The 27,444-nt window shown below is 43.5% G+C and overlaps 1 protein-coding gene across 6 annotated transcripts in view; it reads right to left on the bottom strand.

Annotated features, from left to right (window-relative positions):
• Positions 1–9,323, bottom strand: part of TCERG1 (transcription elongation regulator 1) — a 49,633-nt gene extending 40,310 nt beyond the window's left edge. For 5 of the 6 annotated variants that reach the window (XM_050962562.1, XM_050962563.1, XM_050962564.1 and 2 more), the window contains exons 1-4: positions 9,212–9,323; positions 6,571–6,796; positions 2,276–2,428; positions 1,681–1,984 (exon numbers count right to left, since the gene is read on the bottom strand). In XM_050962562.1, the coding sequence (XP_050818519.1) occupies positions 1,681–1,984; positions 2,276–2,428; positions 6,571–6,796; positions 9,212–9,315 (787 nt within the window). In that variant the 5' untranslated portion in view covers positions 9,316–9,323. Of the gene's footprint in view, positions 1–1,680; positions 1,985–2,275; positions 2,429–6,570; positions 6,797–7,375; positions 7,468–9,211 lie in introns of those variants that run through there. The other variant, XM_050962566.1, reaches the window with a different exon arrangement.
• Between the last annotated feature and the right edge of the window lie 18,121 nt (positions 9,324–27,444).

Raw genomic sequence — 27,444 nt, 5'->3', positions numbered from 1 at the left:
TGTGCATGTACATGACAACAGTGTGATATTCTTAGATTGTGGCCATGCAACTGTGATTCAAATGTGGAGAAATATCCGCATAAAATTTATATAATCAAGGAAAAGTTTAGGAAAATGCTCTCAGTCATGGTCTTGAAGAATTCTAGCAGCCTTCAGTGCCTCCTAGTGGGTAAATGAATATTAAACATTCAGTTCAACATTTCTTGCAGGATGATTCGAATTATCCTTCAACAGGATGTTAATGTTGCATATGAACGTGTGGGGTAAAAGGAGAAAAAGTGGCAGCCAATGCGTTTCAAGAATTAAATTTACACTAGGCATCATTTTGATTTATTTTATTCTAGAAAGCAATGTTATAAATTTACAAGATGATACAGTGCAATGATGGAGAAATATCACTTTTCTTGTACTAAGTGATTATGTTTAGATATTAAATTTATGTCATAAAAACAGATTGCAAGGAAATTATTTTCTCCAGTATTTAATAAAGTGATTAACTCACTTTTTCAATATAAAGATACTTCATGTTTAGTATATATTTAATAATACTCATCTGCAGTTCTCAAAGAGTGAGAGAGTTATCCCTGTTTTAAAGAGAGGGAAACTGAGGCATGCAGCAATTAAATGATTTGCTCAAGGTCACACAATAAATCAATGGCACAGTCAGAATTAGAACCCCGCTCTTCTGACCCCCAATACTTTACAGACTGATTCTGAATGCTGAGAAAATTGATCTTTTAAAACACAAGCATTTGCACCTGGCCACAAGCATCAACATTAACAGACCTTCCTTAAGAACAAAGGCAAAATTCATTAGTGCTTGGTTTCAGCAAATTACATTTTTGGCAGACAAGAGTCAAGTCAACTTTTACATTATTCTATTAATGTTACATAAAAGGGGCCTCAGTATAAACATATGCCTCAAAAGCAGAGAAAACTACAGCGAGTAAACTATGGATCTCAAAGCTGATATGGAATGGAACCTAAACGTTTGTCTGATTCCTGTCCAAAGTTACATATTTAACAAATGGCTACACATCCAATAAAATAATGCCCTACACACTACACTTAAATATATCAAGAGAACAGGCTAGGTAGTCACTTTCCAGATCTAGTGAAATAATGACATATGACTCAAGATGAAGAGTCAACTGTAAGATTATCTGCTATGGCTACACTCTAAATATATACATTCCACAAGGTCAGTCCCTTATTCCCTTGGGCTGTTGTGAGCTGGAAACATTGTAGTGGCTCAGTACATGTGAACAAAGGAAGTGAAGCACTGGGATGCTCTGCAGAATGAAAAAGCAGAAGTTCTGCTCTACAACAATCAACTCTTCTTGTTCCAGAGGCAGCACTGACATGTCCACCTCCTCACCCAGAAGGGCAGGTTGGATCCTGGAGACAGGTAAGATGGGAAACCTTGGTGGAACAACCCCTTCCTCCAAAATAATGTCTGCCCTTTTCTTAATAAAGCATTCCCAAGTTTTGCTGGAAGTATATCAATAACTAGACAGACACTTAATAGTTATTTGAGAACACATTGGTAACAGCAGCAGAATAACAAATACCTGGCAAAGAAGAGGGGCACATGTCATATTAAGACTTCACTCAGTATTTCCTCTAAGGTAGCATTTGTTTCCCACTCTCACAAAGCCTAAGAAACCCACAGTAACTCACTGGAAATGGTCTGTGAAATTGAAGTGGCTGTGGTTGTAGTAGAGGTCATGGAGGACTGAGTACTTGATGATGTTGATGGAGACACTGAAGATGCAGGACTACTGGTTGTTGGTGTGGAGGCACCTTGGGCTTGTGCCTGCGCCTGGGCTTGTGCCTGTGCCTGTGCCTGCGCTTGGGCTTGAGCCTGTGCCTGTGCCTGCGCTTGGGCAGCAAGCATTGGTGTCAGTTCTGATTGCTGAATAACCTTTACCCCATCTGGCTTGGTCCATGCAGACTCACGTGTTCGTGCATTATAGAAATAGACCTATAGAGTAGAAAAGTCATTATCAAACAATAGCATGTTTTCACAATGAATGGCCTAGTCCCCCTTTCTTAAATTAGAAGGGCAGAAATTAATATCTATATGAATATGTATTAATAAAAGGAAATTGCTCTGTTTTGCGTATCTATTCAGCATGACAAAAACAAAGACTCAATCTGCAGCCTCGATGGCCAAGATCAACACACCACCACCACCAATGCAAACAAGATCACGTGTGGTAACATTCACTCACTGTTCCTGACAGCTCCTTGCTGTATTTGGTTCCAGTCTTACCTTGCCATCTGGAGTCTTGTTTTCTACCCATATCTCTTCAGTGGGTGGCATAGTTGGAGTTCCAGGGGCAGTGACAGGTGGCATCCCTGGAGGAAACATCATACCAGGAGGTGGTGGCATGCTACCCATGGGAGGAGGCATGAACGGCGGCCTCTGCGTAAATTCATATAACAGTAACAATGTCACAGGACTGCCATATACAGTTTGTGTTCATATTCCGTATCACTTGACTGCACAGCCTCAGCAAGAAAACAAGTAGCAATAGTGTTCAGTGCTATTCTAATACAGTCCACCGAAACAACGTTGCAATCTCTGGCCTGTTCTACACTTAAAATTTAGATTCCCATAGCATACTCAGGGGATATGAAAAATTCTCAACCTTGTGGAAGAATGCTTCCATCTACCTAGCTCCGTTGCTTAGGGAAGTGGAATGCCTCCCGTGACAGAAAATCCCATTCCACTGCTGCAGTCTGCATCTGCAATACAGGTTTAACAGTGGCAGAGCTACAGCACCGCAGCTATGCCACTGTAGTGCCCATAGGGTAGCCATGGCCTCAAATAGCAATACCAAGACTAGGGCCACACCTTATGACAAGTCAAACCATAGCACAGAGAACAGCTCTAACAAATACTTCAAGCCTGAGGTATAAACTAAATGCAAAGCAGCAAAGAAGTGGCTGTATAAAGAGAAGAATCATGCCCCCCTCACTGAAGAGAGAAATATAAAACATCCCTACAGGAGATGCAAGTGAAAGAAAACAGGAGGGAGAACGTGCTGAAAAACTGTCTTCCAGGTATCAATAGCTAGAAATCATTTGAATTCAATGTAAAGCCACAAGACAATTATACAATGAGATGTACAAAGTGGGGTATGAGCTGGTGTACCACGGCAGAAGCAGACAATTTCATTACAATCTATTATACCTTTTATTTATCTACCTGCTAATGTTTTACTATTAAGACATTAAAGGAAAAGTGTACAAATTCAACAAAGTAGAGGTATCAGCTGTAATTTTTTTTTGTAAAGCACTTAACAGATGATGCAGCAGAGGATCAGTTCAACTTAGGTAGTTATTACTAAAATGTCCAAAAGTAGCAAAAAAATCTTAATTTTAAAATGCTTAGTACTAATTTGATACACCTCAATATAATTCTAAATTCTTAGTTCATGCATGCCCCCTCCCAGTATGTGAACTTTTAACATAGTGATACTCAGACCTCAGTGGTTCAGGAGCCAAACTAGAGATCACCATTACCCAAAAGAGCCTCAGTAGTGTGAATTCATTGCTTCATTTACTATACATTCATATTTAAACAGTAATGCAGAGGAAATATTTAGTTCAGGGGTTCTCAAACAAGGGGTCGGGACCCCTCAGGGAGGTCGCGAGGTTATTACAGGGGGGTTATGAGCTGTCACCCTCCACCCCAAACCCTGCTTTGCCTCCAGCATTTATAATGGTGTTGCACATATAAAAAAGTGTTTTTAATGCATAAGGGGTGGGGTCACACTCAAAGGCTTGCTGTGTGAAAGGGGTCACCAATACAAAACTCTGAAAACTCCTGATTTAGTTTATATATTAATCTCACAGAAAAATGACTGACCAGGTATTATTTTTATCAATTACAGTTGGCTAACATTATAAAAGCATCCTGATGGGTTGTTAATTGAATCACAGTGCTTTAATATCATTTGTTGCAAAGAGCTGCAGGAGACACATTAAAGAGCCACTCATGGCTTGCGAGCCTCAGTCTGAGTATCACTGTTTTAGCCTAATAGCAAAGCAACAACTCTCCTGTTGGTAAGACTGAGCATTTCTGTTTAAAGGTTGACTATTCTAAGTATTCTAACAAATATATGTATATTCTGATTGTTTTGAAATCTGTTGTGTTAGATAGTGTAAGCAGTTCAAATTTGGCGTCATTTGAGCCAGGGGCTCCCCAAAATACAGACCCCCTAAAACACAGCATTTTACAAAATCATCTGGTTTGACCACTTTTTTTGTGCAAACCTGGACTCAAACTAAGGCTCTGATCCATCTCAGACTGATCTTAGTCACTCAGGATTTATCTTAGCATGTGTCTCTTTCCCCCCCGCCCCAAAAAGGAAGCAATACTGAAAGAGTTATTGAGGGCAATATTTGTAACTCTAGCTTGGCACAAGCATCATGGATGCATTTAAACATATATATGCTGCGAGACATGGGACTCTGTAAAAACAGGTCTGCAGGAAGCCTGCTGTGAGAGTGAACAGGTAGCTCAAGAGGACATGCTGTCACCACTGGACCTTAGCTGCACCCAGGCACTGAGAGTTTAAGGCTTACCCTAGACAGTTTTCAGGAAATGCATTTTGTGCAAGTTCCTTGCTCTCTGCCTGCATTTTCCAGGGCTCTTTAGAACATTCCACCCCGAGGTTCAAATTTCTGGTTTAAAAGTGGTATTTTAAAAATGCTATGAAATCTACATGTAAACTGTGCTTTTACTTTAAAAATAATGGCAAGAACTTAAAAATAAGAGAGTGAAGATGAAAGACAGTAAGTGGTTAGGGTAACGTAATCATGACTCGGTCTTCACCCTTTCTCGAACAATGGAACTTGATGCGATCAAAGGAAAGCATATCCCGTGTCATCTGGTCAAGGGTTCTTGATACACAGCTCCACTAGCATGAACTGATCATAACTTCTTCTGATTCTTAGAACTTTTTTGGTGGAGAGCAAGGGAATATGGAACGTGTGTGTATAAATCAGAGTAGTGCCATGGGGGGTTGGGAGGGAGTGAGAAGGTGGCTCTGCCCCTCAGGGTTGTGCTCTGGCACAGTTACTGAGTGGCCAGAACACCCTAGATACCGACCCTTATTTGTGTAAGAGATCAAACACGATGTTTTTGAAAACCCAGTTGGATAACTTAAAGCTTTGATTAAAAAAAAAGGGGGTCCAAAAATTTTTTTTTCTAGAATTCCTCAACAAATAAGGGATCATCCTCTGAAACCTTTGCTCTGTGGCAGCTCAAAAGCATGAACAGAACATTACCATAATGAGTGGCCAGCTGGGCACCTTCCCCTCCAGTGACAGGCTTGGAGGGGAAAAAAAGTGGCATCATCCGTGCACAATCCTCCTCCATCCCTTACAAATACACCTACAATTCCTTCCCATGACTCCTCCACCAGCCTGAGAATCCAGAACTCCCCACCTTCCCCATGCTACCTCCAGCAGTGGGAAAAGGTGCCAGGCTCACTCTCCTAAACACCAGGAAATACACAGTTAAGGTATATGCCATCACCACAGCACAATCTTAATTCCATTCTCTCCGAGCAATACCGCAACACACCCATAACACACATATAAGCATTCTATCCTTGGAGATGCTGCAGAACACTCAGGGAACTGCACCTACAAGCACTATAGGACAAGTACACCTCTTTGCTAAGACAAAACTCTGGTTTAAGTCAGGCATAGCAAACAGGAGCTAACTACACAGACTGAGCCCACTGCAGAGCAAGCAACCCAAATTTACTAAATATTACAATCCTTTCTCTAGACTGGTGACAATCCATATGACAAGACCACTGTGCACCACTACTGACACACCTCTACTGAACCAATGTTGAAATTAGGCTTGCTTGATCCCTCACACCTTGCACCTCTTTTCATATTACAGTAACAACTCTTCCAAACTGCTCCAACTAATCGATCCACCATTCAATACAACCACATCTAACTCAAGGAATGCAGCCAGAGCGCATGCAGATAAATGTTGGAATTAAAAACTGTTGATCACACCACAATGGGACAGTCTCCTTTTTATTCTTCATGTCTTATTATAGCACCACCCTTACTAAACCATTTCAACTGGCTAAGGCCAGCTCCAAGGAGCAGTTATATTGCAGGTGTGGCATGTACCTTAACTTTCATGGTTTTCTAAGTTTTAAATGTGTGTTAGCTCTACCCTTCATTACCTGGTTTCCGAATGTTAGAGTGCAGTTGAACTTGATGATCTGGAAGGACACAAGGCACTACCAGAGAATTTTACCTCTGCACTACTGGAGTTTTTTGTTACTGAACTCATCTTAACTGTGCACATGATTCCATTATGTTTGCCTTTAGGAACCATGTGAAGGTTCTTCTATTATAGATATTTTTGAACAACATGCAGTGTGATAAAACTAATTGGGTTTTGATCTTATCCTTTTTTAGAATTTACTTTTTTCTTTTCCTGCTGTAATCACTTCTGAATGCTGCTGACTTCTTACTACATCCATCCACACCAAAAACAGAAAAGCAAACCGATACACTCTTTACCTGTAGATGTGGAGGCCCCATTGGTGGAGGAATCCCTCCTGGAGGTGGCATTGGAGGCATATTAGGATCAAATGGAGGACGTCCAAAGGGGGGACGAGGTGGTGGAGGTGGACCTCTCATCATGCCGAAAGGTGGAGGTGGGCGCATGAGAGGTGGTGGACCCCTCATGACAGCGTTTGGTGGGGGTGCTGGGCCACGAAATCTCAGTGCTTGCTGCTGAGCCATTCTGTGTGTAAAGCCAGAAGAAAACTATTTGTGTTTGCTGATTAGCTGCAGGATAGATTAATTTGTGTTACAAAAAGTGAAACTAGTAAAAGCAGAAGGACGTGACAAATTTTGTCAAGTTTCAATAGATAAAATTAAAAATACAAGTACTTTAATAGGTTTTCCTCCCCTCACAATTTCAATTCATTAGAAGTCTGAATGTGATTTTTTTCACTCATGAAAATGAGTGACCTTTAGACTGAATCATCTTAGTACAGACAGGCACTGTGCAAGCTTCCCTCACACAGCTCTGCCAAAGCACTTCAAACATGACCTGAATCACCGTGTCTATCTATAGTCACATCTTAGGCCTCTCGAGCAATGGCTGCCGATTGTGCCAAGGTTTTTAGTTATTTCATAATGTGAATGAGTGTCCACCAGGGACTTGGATGAGACCATCTGCATCCTTTTCACTTATGACCTAATGGAGGATTTGAACTCTGATCTGCAATGATGAAAGGCTAATATACTAAACCCAATGTGCCACCCAGCCCACTACACAGGCAGCTTAATAAGTGTATATATAGAAAAAAACGTTCACCTTTGCAACCAACAAACGCTCTTCTGATGCTCTCAGGAAAACAATTTTGCCCACCATTTAGTGCCAGTGCAATACCAATGTTGGCATGATGACTCAAAATTGAAAAAAACAAAGGTTATAAGGTGGTGAACGGCAAAACACATGCAACTCAGCACTCAGATTATAGAGACGTCTACTGATTTAAGTTTCATATAGCACCTACAGTTTTAGAAACCAGGTGCTGTTTTACATAGGTTTTAAAAAAGGAAATTATAGGGGCCACCCACTATGTGGTACATAACTGACCATTGCTACCAACCCTGAAATGCCCAAGAGCAAAACAAAATTAATGTGCTTTGAATGATGGCCCAAAGATCACCAACGTCTAACAGTGATGGAGCACCAAAGGGAGGAAATTCTAAACATAGGGGCACTCTTTACTGAGAAGACTCTTCTGTCAGGCCTGGAACACATCATCCTAGGAACTGACATAACAGCATCCCAGCTAATCTTAACGGTGATGAGACAGAAACAAGGCAAATGACAGTGAGAGAGCAAGGTCCCAAACAGCATAGGGCTTTATCAGCAACACCATGAACTGTACTGTTAAAGCAGAACTATAGTTTTTAGAACACCTATCGCCAAAACACCAGGTTATGTGCTCCCAGGAGCCATGCTGTTTCCCTAGCCTCTGTTTGCCAGAAGCTAGGAATGGGCAACAGGGGATGGATCATTTGATGATTACTCGTTCTGTTCATTCCCTCTGAAGCACCTGGCATTGGCCACTGTCAAAAGACTGGATACTGGGCTAGACCGACCTTTGGTCTGAACGTATGGCAGGTTCTCATGTTCCAATTAAGTAAGGCCAGGAAAGCTATTTTACCACTCAGGTGGGCATTAGTTCCTGTCTGTTGCACCGGGCATCAGAGAGCGTTACTTTTATTTCACCAGCGTGTTGGATGTTATGACCCCCCCGCCCCAAAGACCCCACTCTCACCCCAAAGGATGGAACGCTTTAGTTCTAGCTTCATAGCTTTTATGCAGTTACTATCACGGGGGCAACTCTGCAGTTCGGGATGCATAGACTCATAGACTTTAGGGTCAGAAGGGACCAATGTGATCATCCAGTCCGACCTCCTGCACAAAGCAGGCCACAGAACCCTACCCATCCACTTCTATAACAAACCCCTAACCTATGTCCGAGTTATTGAAGTCTTCAAATTGTGGTTTGAAGACCTCAAGCTGCAGAGAATCCACCAGCAAGTGACCCATGCCCCACGCTGCAGAGGAAGGCGAAAAACCTCCAGGGCCTCTGCCAATCTGCCCTGGATGCATGGAAGGAGAGCACGAGTCAGAGAACAATCAAACATGACAGCCACAGCTGCATTTGCCCCTTGAGGCTCTGGACACCGTCCGTCTCTCCAGGGGACACAGAGCCGCCGGTGTGCTTAGCCTACAGGCAGCGCCCGCTTCCCCAGGCAGCATGCTGCAGGGGGCTCAAACGAGTCGCCGGGCCCGGGTCCGCGGGGCGCAGAACCAAAGGGGGGGAGCACGGAGAGAGCGGGAGGGGAGGATCCGAGGGCGGGGAGGGGGGCACAGAGGCATGGCGGGCCCGGGGGAGGCAGAGAGGGGAGGCGCTGCCGGACCCAGGGCTGGCGGGGAGATTGCCCGGCGCGCTATGGGGGAGAAGCGGAAGACGCTGCGAAACCACCGGGAGCGAAGGGTGGCTGCGCGGGACCACAAGGCCCTGGGGGAGGAGCCTGCGGTCGGTGGGGGAGGCCCGAGGGCCAGGCCGCAGCGCGGGGCCTGTGAAACCCCGCTCTTCCCTGCCCCTGGAGCCACGCCGGGCTGCGCTACCTGATCTCATTATTGTACCGCTCCGCCGCCGCCGCCGCCGCCGCCCCCGCGTCTCCCTCGCCGCCACCAGCCCCAGCGCCGCCGCCGCCTCCTCGGTCCGCCATCACCGCCTCACCAGCCCCGCCGAAGCCGCCACCTCCGCCGCCAGGCCTCGCCCCACGTCATTGGCTGCCAGGACCGTCGCTCACTAGGCGCATGGGCAGGACCTAACCAGCATTGGCCATCACGCCCGCCGACTTTGAACGGGGAAGTAAGGCAAGCTGTGATTGGCTGCGAGAAGCCGTCCCGCTCCCCTTAGTGACCCAGGCGACCCATGTCACGTGTTCTGTGACCCGAGGGGAGACCGGAACTGACCTCAGCCAATCATAAAAACGGAAAGAAAAATACAACCAATTCAAAGATAGGGCGAGTAGGATACTAACCAATCAAAGATCAGAATGAACTATGCGCCGGCCAATCAAAAAACAAAATTACGTAGCATGCAATCAATCATAAAAGGCGATAGGCTCCAACTCCAACCAATCGGAGACCCTCTGGCAATGGCGAGCGTGCCAACGAGGCAGGAAACAAAGTTAAGATATTCTAGCAAATCAGGGAACAGAGTTAGCACACTGTCAGCCAATCAGCGAGCTGTATTAGCATATTGTCTGATTTACAGGCTAAATGCGTGAGTTACTGTCAGGGCCGCGCAGGGCAGGTGGTGGAGAGAGAGGCGGGCTGGGTGGTTGCACCTGCTCATTGCCTCCCGGTGCCCCAGTAAGGAGGCCAGCCCGCTGGACTCCTAGAGTCGGGCTACTACCTCCCTTTCTGAGGATGGCTGAAGGACAGGGATATTTTTAGTTGATTTCTTATGACTAGATTTCCTGTAGTTGAGGCACAATGCTTCTGCTGCAATGCCCCTGAGAAGCGAGGGGGAGGATAACCCACCTTTAACCCCCCACATATGCTTGAGATCACAACTGTATTGGCACTTCCATTTTCCCCTTCCTACACTGCCATTTCCAGGAACTAGCGGTATTGGGGGTGCAGCAGCACCCCCTGTTTTGAAGTGGTTTCCATCATTACATTTTTGTTCAATAGCTTTCAGCACCCCACTATAAGAATTGTTCCAACACCACTGACCGTGTCACGTTTAATTTCATTTGCACACTCTTTGGGGCCAGCTGCCTTTTGGCAAGTACAGTTTGGAGTGCTTGAAAAATAAAATCAAGATAAAATAACTCCACCTGCCTAGCAACAATAAATACAAAATACAGAAATTGATTTTGCGTGTGTGTGAAAGAGATGGAATATATAGGAGAGCATCCAGCACAGTGTATGTGAGAAGAGTATCTGCACAGTAAATTTCAAACTAAGGCTAAACATTGTTTCTGTAAAATTACATTGTATGACAGATGGGTAATTGTACATACAAGTGGAGTAACTGCAACTTATTTTTGTGTCCAAAACCAGTTTTGATATCCATGATCCATGCTATCCACATTTTAAAAAATTGTCCCATAGGTCTAAATTCTCATCTCAATTCACTAAGTATAGCTAGCAAGTAAAATTTATAAATATATTGAAATGCAAGCTTATCTATCCAAGTGAATGAGAAAGTACCACTTCTTTTAAACAAACAGTGTTTATTAATGAAGGCCCTCACTTCAGAAGCATGTGTATCCCCTATTTTTGGTTTAGACCTTAATTATCTGTGCACCATTGGGTTAGCCGAGGTATCTCAAAACTCTTCCTATAGTTTTCTGGTAGTATAAGTGTGTGTGGGACAACCAGCATATGTTATGCACATAAGTAATACCCTGTTTATTGCTTTGGGTATTAGAACCTACTGCTGAGAAAGGAAATGTTTGCCAAAATAGTGGGGTTATCTCCCTGCAAGTGCTATGGGATCTTTAATGTGCATCCCAGACACAGGCAGAAGAGAACTGTAATTACCTGTGCCTCGCCTTTTCCAGTTACATCCCCAGCCCTTTCTCTTAGGGGTGTAGCTAACAATTTGAAATTTATACATGAACTGGATGTATTGCCTTCAGCTACACACAGTCAGATCAGTAAAATGATAGCTAGAACTAGCTAGTTAATAGGTCTTACTAAGAACAAAATAACCCTGACAGCTGACGTAAGAACTGTTGCCTATGGAAAATGAAAAATTATATGCCATTGCAAATACCACCCACAACCACCCTGTGATGGCTTGGACCCCTTAGGATGCCATCAGATGTACTGAGATACCACTCAGCCCGCCTACTATGTCAGCCTGGCACCCTTTTTACCTGTCTTGCTGCAGAACGGAACAAGAGATCAGTTCTGAGAAGGCTCATCTTAAGGGACTTGCCCCAGCACTCAGGTGTCCACCTCCCTTGGAGTGCAGACCCAAAGGTATACTATGAAATCTGCCTCCTCCTTCAAGGTGGAGGAAGGTATGCACAACTTCTTGCCTCCCCCCCAGTTAGAAATTATAGAAACTGAGTTTAGTAAGAAACAAAACACATTTTATTAACTATAAAAGGCAGATTTTAAGTGGTTAAAGAGGTACAGAACAAACAGAACAAGAACAAAGTAGATTACTAAAGAAATAAAACCAAACACACAAACTAAGCTTGTTTCACTAAAGAAATTGGTTACAAATAGGTTTCAGAGTAGCAGCCGCGTTAGTCTGTATCCGCAAAAAGAACAGGAGTACTTGTGGCACCTTAGAGACTAACAAATTTATTTCAGCATGAGCTTTCGTGAGCTACAGCTCACTTCTTCGGATGCATAGAATGGAACACACAGACAGGAGATATTTATACGTACAGAGAACATGAAAAGGTGGAAGTATGCATACCAACTCATACTTCATTTGTTAGTCTCTAAGGTGCCACAAGTACTCCTGTTCTTTTTGTGGTTACAAATAGTAATTTCTCATCCTAGATATTGTTACAGGCAGATTACAGAAAGTCTTGAAGGGCAGATGCACTGGCCTCCAGCTTGAAACCTCAGTTATTATTAGTCAGTAGCTGGACACCCATGCAGCTTGGGCTCAATCCTTCTTCCACCCCCATTTAGTTCTTGCTTCCATATCTTTTTCAGTGTTTCTTAGGGTGGGGAGGCAGAGGAAAACCATGATGATGATGTCACTCCCCTGCCTTATATAGCTCTTGTGTAAAGCGGGAACCCTTTGTCTTCCAGTGGAAAACCACTGGCATTCCAAAAGGGGAGGAGGAGTATCCAGTAGCAGGTGACCTGGACACATGTCTCTGTATAGCTGTGGCAGCCATTGCTCGTAGGCTGTCTCCAACATCCACAGGAAGACTAAGGGCTAGTCTACACTGGCAACGTTAAAGTGCTGCCACAGCTTGTGTAGTTGCGGCAGAGCTCTCCCAGCGCTCTAAAAAAACCACTTCACGAGGGCTGTAGCTACCAGTGCTGGAAGCCTGGCTTCCAGCACTGGTGCACTGTCTACACTGGCACATTACAGCACTGACAGTTGCTGCACTCGGGGGGTGTTTTTTCACCCTAAGCCCTTTCACAGTCTCTGCTAATGGCCAATTAGCCCTGTCTGGCTTTTCCATTGTTGCACCTGAAGGATTGGTTGGGGGTGACACCCAACGTGACACATTTGAAATATCAGAGGGGTAGCCGTGTTAGTCTGAATCTGTAAAAAGCAACAAAGAGTTCTGTGGTACCTTATAGACTAACAGACGTATCGGCGCATAAGCTTTTGTGGGATGCATCCGATGAAGTGGGTATTCACCCATGAAAGCTTATGCTCCAGTATGTCTGTTAGTCTATAAGGTGCCACAGGACTCTTTGTTGCTTTTTACATTTGAAATACAGATACATAGTTAATATTCCTAACTGCAGATACAGAAATGATACAGTCATACGCATTGGATAATCACATTCAATAAATCATAACCTTCCCAATGATATCTCACATGAGCCATCTTGCATAAAGTATATCTCAGTTATGTCATATTCATATCGTAAGCATATTTTCATAAAGAATATGGAGTGAAACATCACAACATCCATCCTGTATTTGCATTGGGCATGAGCTCACGTTTGAATACATAGCAAGTGACTGTACTAAAAGGATCCAATTCATGGCTCTGTAAATGACTGGAGATCCCATAATTGGAGTATGAGATGATTGACGTGGAACCAAACTCTCTTCCAGTTATCTACTATATTTTGCTGCAAAAGCTGATTTACAAGAAACATTTTTCTCCCATCTTCCCTCAGATCAAAATTCCACCACCCCATTGCTCCTTCTTCTCCAGGCAACTAGCTCCCTGCAATTTTGGGTCCAAAACCCCACTACTATTTCCCAAAGATTTTCAGAATAGCCTTCAAGGAGATTTTTAGATTAGGTTTTTCAAAGCTTTCAATACATTTAACGTGTAAAACAAATATTTAATTAGAGCTGACCTGAGCTGCAAAGATGGGGCTTATTGTTTGTATCACCATAGCAACTGGGAGCTCCAGTCAAGAATCCCATTGTGCTAGATGCTGTACAAACACTGAACAATCAGGTGGTCCCTGTTCCAAAGAGCCTACATTCAAACTACCCCAAAATTCTGGGATGTAGGGATTAACGCAGACTTTTTTCCTGTTTACCAGCTGTGTTTTGGTAGGGGAAAAGTTTGTATTTTCCTTTCCATATTGCACCACACTTCCTGTTTGCTTTCTTTGCAATCAGAAACAAGCTGCAATGGCTACCACAACTGAGAGATGCTCTAAAGAAAGAATGTGATAGAGGGGGCAGATTCCTTGGGGAAGGGAGAGTTCTGAGACTAGACTCCTTCAGTTCTGGCCTATTTGTTTTTCTTTTTCATGCAGATTACAGAAGTCAAAGATGTCTTGTTACAGGGATGTACAAGGTTCCATTCAAACTTTTTTTTGTAATTCTCCTTTCAGTCACTAGGAGATCCCCTTGAACAACTGTGTGAAAAGCTATCAAATTTCACTCAATTCAGCTGCAGCAAAACTTCACAGATTCCTGGTTATGGTTAATTTTATTTATTTATTATATACATGTTAGGAATAGTAAACATGTTCTTAAAAATAGGTTCACTTATGTGGCACCCTTCATCTGTAGTTCCCAAAGAGCTTTTCAATGAATTAAGCCTCACAATTCCCATGTGAGGTGCACGTCATGATGCCCATTAATATTAAGACCTTCCATTAAAGATATTTTCCAGCCTGTCCCTACATTATTACCATACCCACAGGCAGACAGCACAGCATCACATCTGGTTCAGACGGTTTTCTGGACAACCACAGATGCTAGAAAACTAATTACAAATATGAAAGTACAAGATATGTGTGTATTGACGGACAAACATGGCCCAGGTCAGGTGTTATGTTCTTATGATATGTTCTCTTAAAATTCCCATAGAACAAAAATCAGTATACTAAAGAGGTGCCTGATCCCAAGTCCAGCTCATCCAAACAGCTCTGAACTTTGAGTTGGTTTGAAATCTACACTCAGATCCAGATGAGATCATCATTGGCTCAATCATATGCAAAGACTGGTTCTATTGATGTACAGTATTATCGTTGGTTTTGTTGGTAGCTGGGTGTTGGTATTGCCATGGTAGGCAATAATTAATGGACGTTACTCAACTATGGATTAAACTGGCAACTTCTCAAAGGAAAACATTTAATAACAAAGATGCAACATTCCATCCCGGGGCAGAGGCTCTTATGTCACCAGACTCTTTCAGTGGAACAACAGCCTTACTGAGTGAGATTTGGTGGTAAAGCAGGGAACAAGACTAGTGCTGTACAAACCCTGCAGGGTAATGCTGGACCAAATCCTGCAGGTGCTCTTGGGCAGTCCTCCATGAATGCCCCGTTCCCCAGTGTTTTCTCTTTTCTACTCCAGCACACATTGTCTTTGGGATGAGCCTCTCCTATTCTGTGCCATCCTCCTGGGGCCCAATAACCATTTCTACCACATGCTGAGTCTTCAGGGGGTGCTAGATGGCTGCTTCTTTGCAGGGGAAGAAAGGATCATATGGTCTGAGTTACTGCTTCTCCAAGCCATTCTTAAGGGGCACTCTGTGCCTTCATGATAGTATGGCACTGGAACAAGGTAACTGTTGCACCTGCTGTCTCCTTCCCACTCTGCTGAAGTGGTAGCAGGCACACCATAGGTGTGCATGGTAGGGCTACGTATTCAAGAAATTCCCTTTGTGCGTGGTAGGGATTATGGGATATCTATATCACTGGCTCAGTTGGGCCAATTGCTGAGGATCTGGAGTAAAAGTATTTTTCTCTTTGGCTAGTAAGTGGGTCATCTCATTGTTCTTCCATTCCCTGAAGACTCTGTATGAATTATAGGCAGTGGCCCAAACAGCTCCACCCTTGAAAATCCTGCTGGAGTGGAGAGCAGCTAGCTGGCACCCTTGAACTCCCAGTTGAAACCTGAGAGGGTTAACTAGTCACAGAATGATGGTGCCCAAGATAAAATGGAACTAGGGGAGGAATGGGACAGAGGTGGAGGTGCCTGTGAGAGTGGCTGTGGCTGGCAGCCTAGTCTGGATTTTTTCCCAAACCAGGGCTGCTATTGGTGAAAAGACACAGAAACTCACCTTGATTTTGGGTGGGCACTGGCTTTTAAGTCTTTCATGCTGTCCTAGCAAAACATCTGGGTTCTGTTCCCAGCTGTGCCATTGCTTGATGGTATGACTTTGGAAAACTATCCTCAACTCTCTCTGCTTCAGTTTTTTTATCTGTGGAATGGGAAAAGAAATTAGAGTGAGAGAATCATTTTTCTATTCACTAATTGTCTAAAAAGAGATCCCAATTTTCTGGAATGTGCGTGCATCACTCAGAATTATTTGTTGCTTAGAATTTGCAAAGAATCATCTTTCTAGAAAGAGGTTCAATGAGAGTATTTGATACTTGATGTTCGAGCTGTTTTGATCGGACATAGGTCACATGGTTTACCTTCTCTTTTCTGACTGAAACCAATTTTGGCACAAATATTCATGATTACAGATTTCCTTTTCATAAATATTCCTCCAAATTTGCTCAAACTTTGCTGGTTTGTGAGCATTTTCAGGAGACTGCACTGTTTGCTCAACCATAGTATCAATACTGAACCAATTTCCCAGTAGGACTGTGTGCGGCTTAATTAGTGTTTGTAAAGCACTTTGAGATCCTCTATTGAAATATGCGATACAAGGGCGGAATATTGTTTATTGTATTATCTGGAGTTCCTTCTATTATTTTTATTATATACTGCCTTGGCTATTTACTCCTGATTAACGGTGTGTTTCACCTCATTCAGATAAGCTGTGTATGTGACTGTCAGCATAAAGGCAGCTCATAGTGTTTCTAAAAGCAAGCTCTTATGGTCGCTTTGCCACAATGGCATGAATGTAAGATGATAGGGGTCTGACAATGTAAATTCAAAAAACTGCTAGCTTGGAAATTTATATATATATATAAATATCCCCAACCCTTTGATGTCGCTAATGAATGGGCTCTTTTTAACTTACTCTTCTAGATGATAATTGTGCTGTAGCTCCTGGGCAAAAGTATCAGTAATGTGGGTATGTAGACTGGCCATTGGCATCAAATATTCATAGAGTCACAGATGGGAATCTACAAAGAGTTTGCACAGAAATGGAGTGTATTCCACACGTTCTGTGGTGAGCCTGTCAGAGCATCAAGAAGAACTTTTGATTTGCTTCTACAGCTACATGTTGTTGTTTGTTGTTGTTTTAAAGAAAATATAAAAAGAAAGAAAAATGCTTTTGCCAGCTGGCGTTTCAAGCAGAAGTGGGTCAAACAACTTCAAAAAGTTCTCTGGCCTCAGAAAGCAGGTGGTAGCTGTTTTTCGCTATACATCATGGGTTCTTAAACTGGGGGTCGTGAACCCCTCAGGGGGTCATGAGGTTATTACATGGGGGGGTCACGAGCTATCAGCCTCCACCCCCAAGCCCCCCTTTGCCTCCAGCATTTACAATAGTGCTAAATACAAAAAAAGTGCTTTTAATTTATAAGGGAGGTCACACTCATGGGTTTGCTGTGTGAAAGGGATCACCAATACAAATGTTTGAGAACCACTGCAATACATCAAAGTGTGGCTAGTTTCAGAGTGGATGCACAATGTTGGAGGAAGGATGACAGGAAGTCTTCCCTGGCCCAATGTTATGTCCCCTAGGCAGGGTCTGCTGCTTTTGCATTCTCCTGAATACTGCTCTAGCAGTGTTATCCACTCTGACCTGCAAAGATGGCGGGAATCCATGATGCATCTCCATTGTTGCTGGGGTGCTGTGGGAGGCATTGCACTTTTACCTTAGGGGGATGGTTCCTGGGTTCTGGGTTTCCACTAAGGAAAAGGCAGTAGTATTTGATGGAAGCTGCCATCCTGCAGTCAAGTCTATAAACCTGTGAGTTCTCCTCATTTGTAGCCTCACACAGCACCATGTGGTGGCAGAAATACAGCAATGCAGCTTCTCAGGGACTTGAGTGGGGAAAATCTGCAATACTGGTTGATTGTTGACGTGGTTTGTTTGTTCTGTCTCTTGGTTGTCTTTCCATGGGCAACTGATGTAGATTGCGCCTCCCTTTTTGATGGCCAGAAGATGCTGGTAGATTATTTTAATAGCTAAAGCCAAACACACCAAACTATGGGGGTAGAACTGCATGGAAAGATGAAGGAGCCATTTAGGAGGAAGCCAAAATGAGGTGGAGCAAAAGGCCTAAAAAGCAAGTCTTCAGACCCTACTAAGGTATTTCAGGTCATGGCTCCTTATCCAGATTGGGACTTTGGAATTATTACTTGAATGGGTGCCACATGATTTTAAGAAGGAGATTCAATCTCCATGTTAAGGGGCTTTAAATAAAAAGATACTGTTTTTGACGCATGATGGACTCTGATCTCATCCTCTGGGGACCATAGGAGAGGGAAAATGCTTCAACTTCTCCACATGTGAGCGGGGATGGAGCATTTTTTATTTTATTTTAAATCTGTATCTGTATCCGTTTTTTTATTTTAAATCTGTATCTCTGCTGTGGGGTAGGCAATTGGAAGAAACAAACATGGGGCAGCACTGGCAGATCATGTTGGTGGAGTCATCTGGAAAGAGGAAAAGGGGAGGAGGTACAATAAGAAAGAAAAGGAGTTTACAAGAAGTGTTCCTAACCTCATCTTGAACATTTTGCTTGTGTAAGTTTATTGTTTGCCAGTCCTGTCTACTTAGAACGTAAGTTCTTCAGGCCAAGACTGCCTTCCTCTGTGTTTGTACAATGCCTAGCATATTGCACCACAATATACATAATAAACAGAAAGAACAATTCCAGACTGATTTCTGTTCACTGAACTAAGCACATTTACAGCCTTCCATTTCCATGCTACAGTCACAGTGTGACACGCTTCAGTGACTGTAGACTCAGTTCAGAGAGGGGAAGAAGGATGTGTATCAGCCAAGTGTGCATTTCCTATTGTTCTCTCATAAAGTGACTTGGCTGAGGTCACACAGGAAGTCAGTGGCAGGGTTGGGATAAGAACCTCAGAGCCTTATGGCTTGCCTTATCCACTTACCTCTTGTAGTGCAGTAGCCTATGGTTTTGTCAGTGCAGTTCAAATGTTATCCTTCTCCCTGTCTCAATTTCTGTTCTGGAAGGAAGTGGATTTGCTGCTGTTTGCAAGGCACAGACATTCTGAGCAAGTGGTGCAAAGAGCAGGTGCCTCATGAGACACGGCCATCAGGATCGCCTGAGGATACAAAGGGCCCAGTTGGCTTTCTGGCTGCCACCAGGTCAGTGGATTGCACCCTGTGATTGAAGCAGTGTGTTTTGGGAATTGGTGCATTGCATGCTGCCTTCTGCAGCAGCTAGAGACAGGCTGAGCCTGAGGCATACCACTGTTGACTTGGCAGATTTCCTCTTTTAGCCTCATGTAGGCTTGTCAACCTCATCATCCAAAACAGTTACACAAACAATTTATTAGCACAGTGTCTGGGCCAACTGCCGTCACATTATTAAAGGTTCTCTCAGATTCTTCATTTCACAGTAAATCACATTTTTCTGGAGCAAGTCTGGTTGGTAGAATAAAATCTTGGACATCTGAAATCTTATCAAGTTAAAACCTTATGAGTTCAGAGGCAAATCTTTCTTTCTTTCTTTCTCTCTGATAAACAAGACATTTAAATCAGTTGAGCCATCTTCACAACGGACAAGAGCAAACCCCCTTAATAGTCCCAGAATTTGGAAACTCTTCTATCAAACTTTTCACTAAAAAGTGATTTCCTCTACCCCCAACAGACAGTAGATACTATGAATTATATAAAAAAGTGTGTGATAAATCTAATTTGGATGGATTTGTAAGGTCTGGTATATTCCACCAGTATTGATCTGATACTAAGTACAGATCCAGATTTTGGAGACACCTACACCCCATCTCCTATCTCTAGTAAAGAAAGGTGAGGAATCTCAGGGCATTGAAGAGTACTCCATAATGTTGGGGGGAGTGGGGAAGAGAAGACTTCTTCACATAAATTAATTATGTGTAGAAATCTTCCTTCTCCCCTCCTTGCTCCCACCTATGACAGAACTCACTTCTGACCACCAACCTTTCACCCTCCATTCCCTCTTGGTGCCATTCACCCCCTCACTCACTACCCTCCAACCACTTTGGATTCCTGAGATTCTCCAGTCACTGCAGAGGAGAACGTGGTCACGGAAATCAGGGAGGGACTCTGGCCAGTGGTTGGCAGCTGCAGGAGCTACCGTAAGCCATACCTAAAAAGCCACCACCTGATGGCAGGCAGCCGTTGTAAGTGTCTAGCTCAGCTTTTAACTTTGTACAGAAGTCAGATTCGTACCAATGTGAATCCAGAAGTGTTCTCAGATTTGTGCACCAAGCAATTACAAATCATCACATCCCTACAGGTTAATTTATGGATATGGACAAGAGCAGAACTTCTTAACTGGCATTTCACTGCAGCAGAGGGGCTCACCTGGTCATTCCTCATGGACTGAGAAACCAAAATAAAAAAAGAAGCTAAATGCCACAGTTACAGGGATCTAGTGAGAACAGGAGGTGGAATTAGAAACTTGCTTTCTCTTATTGTTGCAGACTCTCCTTGTCTCTTCTACGCCTGCCCCTAACCCTCTTACCTGCAGCTTGCCAGCCTTCTCCTCCTTCCTCCATCTATAGCTGTGGAGTGGGGAAATTGCCATTCCAACGTCTTGTGTAAACTAGGAGATAAGATGCTTTTTTTCCACTCGAGTGAATTCTAACAAGCTAACTGCTAGCTTGACTGGATTGAAAACCTCACTTATCCCCAACGTAGACACAGTTAAACTCCTCTCGACTGGCTAAAATCAAACTAACGGTATTAAACAGAGTGTTAAGTGAAGTTTTCTACCCAGTGAAGCTCGCTCAGTGGAACTAACTTGATTGCAAAATGTACATTTTTCCTAGTCTAGACAAGGCCTAAAGGGCTGTGCTGCCAGCGCTGCTTCCATGCCAGACCACTGTGTCTGTAAGGAGCATAGAGAAGCCCCTCCCCCCCAAAAAAGGACCTACCATGCTGCCAGCACTAGACCCCATCCCAGCATCCCTTCTCCCCAGTCCTCACCCACACATCTATCAGCCGGGCACCCAGCTACAGCACCATAAGCCCTCAAACTGAAAACAACTGACAGTCTGCACAGAAGAGATCCAGTTCTAAAATGCAGGAGTTTTACTGCCAGTCAGGATCCTATTGCAGAGACAGAGGTGGCACGTGCCCCTCATCCCAGCGTTGTTGCTTGGTTTGTACTGACTATGCTCACATGGACTGAGCATGCTCAGTAACATCTGCTGAAGGTGCTTCCCTCACTTTGCCCTCCCCGCCCCATTGGCAGGTACAGGTTGTCTCTGGGAAGAGGCAACCCTGGCCTGCACATGCCTGTGCTATGCTCATGCTTAAGCCATGTCTACACTTACAAAATTAAGCCAATCTAACTCATGTTGGCATTCAGCCATGGTTGTAATTACATCACTTGTGTGCGTCTACACTTTGCTCCTTCTGTTGGCAGCACACATCCTCATCAGGAATGCTTGCGTTGATTGTACTGTCAGTGTGGGAGAGTTCCTGAAAGCCAGTAACAGTCAATATTAGCAATACAGTGTCTTGACCTAATTACATCAACTCTGAGTCACTCATGGAGGTGGAGTTATTAAGTTGGCATAGCAGGGCAGTTCATAGAATAGCAGGGTTGGAAGGGACCTCAGGAGATCATCTAGTCCAACCCCCTCCTCAAGGGGGGAACCAATCCCCAGACACATTTTTGCCTCAGATCACTAAATGGCCCCCTCAAGGATTGAACTCACAATCCTGGGGTTTAGCTAGCCTATGCTCAAACCACTGAGCTATCCCTTATGTCAACAGGAGTGAAATTTAAATGTAGACTCTTCCGTAGTTAGGTCGATGGAAGCTGCCTTGCATCAACCTGAGTGTGTAGTGTAGACCAGGCCTTGATAAACATCCCCAGCACACCAGTCACCTCCAAAAATTCACCAGATTTACTCCAGAAAAGGTAGGGCTGGATAAACCAGTCAGATTCAATAAGAGCCAGCCTGATCTTTCATCTGTACTGAACCTTTTGGAGAGTGGAAAAAATTTGACTGAAGCTTTTGATTTTAGAGGGACTTGCTTTCTTTTTCTGCTCCTCTGCTATTCCAGTCTCTGCCTGGATCAGGAAGCAGATATGCTAACATACTTAGAAAAAAAGCTGTTATCACAGAGCCTGCTTTTCATTGCCCTGCAACTTCTTATATCATTTTACATCCACTTTGCATTCATGTCAATTACTACACAAGAGTGCAGGCAATGCAAAATGAGGCCGATGATGTTTCTTGAACTTAAAGAAACAGGAAGTCTTGGTCATGAGAGAAAGGAAGAGAGAATATGAATATGACATTTTAAGACCCAGTCTGGCAGACTCCAGAGAGTAAGATTATTTAAATAAAGCTTTGGGATGTATATTCCAGTTTTTGGGTGCTTATCTCAATAAAATATGTACCCCCGATATTGTGAAGTTCTCCTACCACTAAATTAAGACAGAGAAAAAATAATGTAGCTACTTTCTTAGGAATTAGTGGAATTTAGGATTGGCCAGGATCAAGTGTAGAATCAGTTAAAGTTTTCCTGCAAAGATAAAAAAATCAAGTATGTTTTGTGCCCCCTTTTTGCTTCTCTATGGAAGCTTTTTTTCCTTCAAAATCAAAACAGATGTTTTCTACTTTTTTTTTTAAATTAGAAATTCAGGCTTTCAGTATCTTGGTTTCCTTAGAAAACTCTATGGATGGCTGGGGAACTGGTCGGATTATTATATCAGAGATACCATGCAAGTGAAATGTGATTATCTGTTGAAGGAAGCAATTTTTTCAGACTGTTTAAAACTATGTTTCTTTTGTTTATATTAACACACATACAATTAAAATACCTGAGAAGCAGTGGAGAGAAAAGCTGTCTTTGTTAAATATTCAACACTCTCACCTCTTCAGTTAAAGACTCAGAAAACTCTGAATCTATATCTGAGGCCTCAGATGATCTCTCCTTGCAGCGGGTAGACTTGCTGATCTAATAACCTTTCCATCTCTAACTGCTTTGATCCTAAGATCTTATTTTTACCAGGCTCTCTCTTCTCCTGGAACCCCCCCTCCCCAACCGCATTTCTTAAATAATAAAAATAGTCAGAATTACTGAGGGAGCTTTTAATGGCACTCTGATAAAAAGACTCTTAGATACTTTAACTTTGATTTTCCTGTTCAGTTTATTTAATTTTTATTAATGATTTTGCTGAAAACCACTGGTGCTACAAGAGTTTTGACAGTTCAGAGCATGCCTGCTGGTCTTCTGAGCTGAGTGAGTGATCCACTCTGTCCCCCATGGGTCTCTCCCATTCAAAGGCAGTCCCCAGATCCCAGGCACTGTCCTTTCAAGACAGCCCATATTTACAGAGGGTGATGGGTGGGTGGTGGTAGGTCTCCAGAGAGGACTGGATTCAGAAGTGTCTCCTTTGTTCCTCCAAGAAGCAGCAGGAAGGAATTCAAACTACTCCTTTCTGCCTGTGCCCTAGCAGCAAGATGAAACGTATCTGTCTCCTGAACTGCAAAGGAAAAGGAGATGAAAAAGGACACAATGAGTCCCTGCCCCAATTGTCTTCAATCACAATTGCCTTTTCCACCTCTGAAGTGCTCAGCACTATCTGATGGCAGGAGATTAAAACAATTTTTGGACACAATAGTTTAGATCCTCCCCAAACAGTGGGGATGTCTGTCTTCCTACAGGATCTTTCATCCCCTTATTCATCTAATTGTTTCAGGATTGTCTCAATAATTTATTAATTACAGGCTGGCAGATAGTGGCATCTGCAAAGCCTGGTTTCTTTTATATTTTATGTTCAGGGAAGAACTGGCCCTTTTCCAGGAGGAGGCCCTTCCACCATTTCCAAACAACTCTTTCACATGGCTTATTTCCCTGCAGGAACTGCTTGCTTAGGGACTTCCTCCTTTTTGATACAGGATTAAAGTCTTGCAGCGTAAAACAGCCAAACACACATAATTCATAGTGAATAATTTCTCTGTCAAATTTTGCCTTTTTTTCCTATGTATCTGTCCATGTGCAGTTTACAATTTTCTGCAATATATTTGCTGTGCAGTTTTATTTGCTGAGTAATACCAGCCAATAATTCTTGATCTGTCTATTTGTAATCTTGTAGCATTAGTTATTTGCCACATTGGTTTATTTCCTGCTTAAAAAAGAAAGCCTCTTTAAGTTTCTTTGCCACTGATTGTCTAGCACTGAAGTCCATACACGACCCTAGAGGGGCAAAGGCCTTCTGTGTAGTTGCTAATCACAAACCTTTCCCCAGTACAGCATGGTTCACATTAGTTGCAGTTCGAAGTTCATTTAAAGAGGTTTGGCGACATTAACATCTTGTCTTTTGGTTGTTTTTTTAATTTTTTGAGATTTAAAGTTGAAGTTTGATGTTCAATTAAAAATTTTGCCCGGGGCTGGCTGCAGGGCCTTTAGGCTATAGCAGTGGCAGCATCTGCCATGGGAGACCCACAGGTCTTATTTCGGACTGTGGCAATGTTCAGCTGGCATCTGAACACAAGGGCTGAGGGAGGGAGCTTCTGGCTTAAGAAAGGTAACTGAAGTACTTACTTTTCTAACTCTGCACTCTGGCATTTTGTTGACTTCTGTGTAAATGAGTACCTTCATTTCGGGGGGGGGGAGGGCTTGAAGGGAGGAGGGGGATAAAAGACCACTCCGAGGTATTGTGGTCTGCAGATGAGAGTGGGTTAAGTTAAACCAAACTTTAATGTTAACACTAAATTAACACAAGTTTGTTCACAAATCTGGGGGTGCCAACATCTGGCTGGTGTGTGCAAATGTAAGTGCTTACATATGCAAACAGCTGCACCTGGAGATGGCTCTGGAGGAGAGGAGGAAATGCACATACATACAAAATTTGACCGTAGCAGTTTGCAACCAAGACTTTTTATTTACTCTAAACTTCATTAGTTGAAATTTGGGGAAGGCGCAGGGAGGGGAATTTGGGCCATTTGGGCACCACGTTCAGTTTTTGTCTTGGAATTACCTCCTAATAAAATGTATCTTTCCTTTTTGTGCATCAGACTGCATTACCTGCCAATCTTTGCCAGGCTAAGGTGACCAGTGGGTGTTCTCTGATATATTCCCAGTGGAACATTCACTACATCTTTGTTGTAAATGGTAAGATAAGCAGAGGGGGGTCTTGGACTGTAGTTCTGAACTGGATCCATTCTTAAGTGTTTGGGGAATATATTTTTTTGTATTTTATTTACATAGGACAATAATTAGTTTAATGCTGAACAGTTTGACTCTATCTAATTGCATTTTATGATGATAGTTATAGTATCAAAATGGAGGAAAAACTCTATGGTGACTAAACAAATCCCTAAGCAATCCTGTACAGGGATTAGTCAGGAGAGAGCAATTGGGGCCAGGAATCACTGAGTAATAATTGTCTCTCTAACACTGTATGATCTTGGGCAACTCACTTAACCATCCTTACTTCCTATTCCCCCATCTATAAAATGGAATAACCACACTTGTCTACCTCAGAGGCTTGTGAGGACTGATACTAAATAGCCTTTGAAAATAAAGCATCCTACATCTTTTTCTCCTCTGCTGCCCCAAGAACCAGCCATATGGGCTCAAGTGCAATAATTGCAAGAAAGTTGTTTGGGGATCATCATATTTTTGACATTTCACTCCCACCAGATTGACATGTTTTTAAACATCTTTAATAAAAGAGTCAAGATTTGCATTTTGTATTTGAAAACTGTTAGAGTAGTATAGAAATTATAAAGGAGTCCCTGTCCTCATTTCCTGATTGGGAGTAGGTCATGGGAGCGGCTTAGTCATGACAGGTGAGGCAGCTGCTGCTGCCAGGTAGGTTGCAGGGAGACAGCCTAATACAGGACAAGGTAAAATTCCCCTCGTGTGTTAGCGTCTTTAATCTGCTGGTGTTGGTGCTAGGTTGGAGTGTGCTCTCCCCTTAACCTGCTGTTTCCTCACACATGATATTCTGAGCTCAGTGGTTTAGTTTGACCCATTATAGAGCTAGGGGCCAGTCACAGAATCTGAACTGGGCTCCAGGTACTGCCCCTATCAAAATTTGAGAGTACTTGCGTCAGGCTCTTACATCGTTTGGTGACCAGTATGAGTGTGACCAGCATTTTGATGCAGGCCCATCTCGTTCTGATGTGGCATGCACCCTAATGGATATTGAGATGCCATTATGGGGAAATCCTTCTGTTAAATCATCATAATAATAGTTAGCAGGGCTATAGTCAGGCTTAATGCATTAGTATTTGTAAAGTACTACACTATTAGACATATCTGAAGAAAATACCATCTGCACTTAGAAGAACCTTTTCATAATTCATTTTTCTCTCCCAAAGACACCTCATCCCATTGAAGAGGTTCCCTGACATTGCAATCAGCACATGAAGGGCCTGAGCCATTCTGTTTCAACTCTGGTTGTGAACTCCCCCACAAATTTATGATAGGGTCCTGTGACTGGGCGTGCATACCATGCACTAGGCAGGAAAGGGTTAATCCCATGCTATGGGTGGTGAAAGTTCCGCCCCTTAGACCAGAGGGAACATGCTCCAAATGCTGCAGTAGTATAAAGGAGAGAAGCTCAGCTCATTCTGGGCTGACCACTGGAGACGAAGGATGCTTGGTGGAGGCTCCAGCCTGGGAGCCACTTCAGCTCCCGATTGCAAGAACCAGAGAGCCTGAGGCCCAGGCTGGAGACTGGTTGCCTAGAGCCAGTCAATGGAAGTCGGAGTCCCAACCAGCTACCTATACAAAGGAGCTCGGAAATCCTGACGACGAATGGACCCCGGCTTCAGGACTCACATTAGGAAGCGGCCCGGGAGGGGTGTAGTGAGTGGTGCCACGCCCCCGAAGACAGTCAGCATGTTGCGATAGGATCCCCTCTGACAGGGCAGCGACCACACTCACCAATGACAGGACCCTGGGCCGGGATGTGGTGGAGAGAGAGGGGCCAGGTCCCCCTACAAGCCCTGCTGCCACTCACCTCTGGGTGGCAGCCCACTTCTTCATCTCTGGCCATTGGGCCACACAGCCCTGACCCCAAGGGTAGCTGGGTTGAATCTAACCACTGTGCCTTATCATGGTGAGGTCTGAAACAGTTGGGTAGATGGTGACTGTGGGTGTCGGCACCCCCATCACCTGCTGCAACAGGGGACGGGACGTGCATACACCACTTCTCTGGTTCTGTGAAAGGAATTCCATTATTTCTGAGCTCACTATATGCCACTTCCACTGCACATAGAGATTGTTTGCTCTGCTCATAAATATATACTTTGTATTTCTATACACTGGGGTCCATAATTCTCTCTGTGAATGCACCTAACACCCCTGAATCCTGTCAGGAGATATGCACACCCATCAAGCTGAGACTCTGTCCCAGTATGTGGAATACACATTGGCTGAGCTCTGGTCTGACAGACATCTTCACGCCATCCCTCCTCACCAATGGATATAAATGTCATAACAGAGATCAGCCGTCATGTAGTATACGTACTTTTCTTTTGTCCTTCTATTGTTCTGCAGGACTGAGACCGCTTTAAATGACAGTTGTGGCAAATTGCAAGTGCTGTGAGTGTATGTGGGGAACAGATGGTTCTGAATATTGTTAAACTTTTAATAACATGA

The sequence above is a fragment of the Gopherus flavomarginatus genome, chromosome 7 (assembly GCF_025201925.1).
Source record: "Gopherus flavomarginatus isolate rGopFla2 chromosome 7, rGopFla2.mat.asm, whole genome shotgun sequence".
Classification (NCBI taxonomy): Eukaryota; Metazoa; Chordata; order Testudines; family Testudinidae; genus Gopherus; species Gopherus flavomarginatus.
The sequence above is the reverse complement of the archived record's forward strand: the minus strand, read 5'-3'. Positions and strand labels throughout refer to the sequence as shown.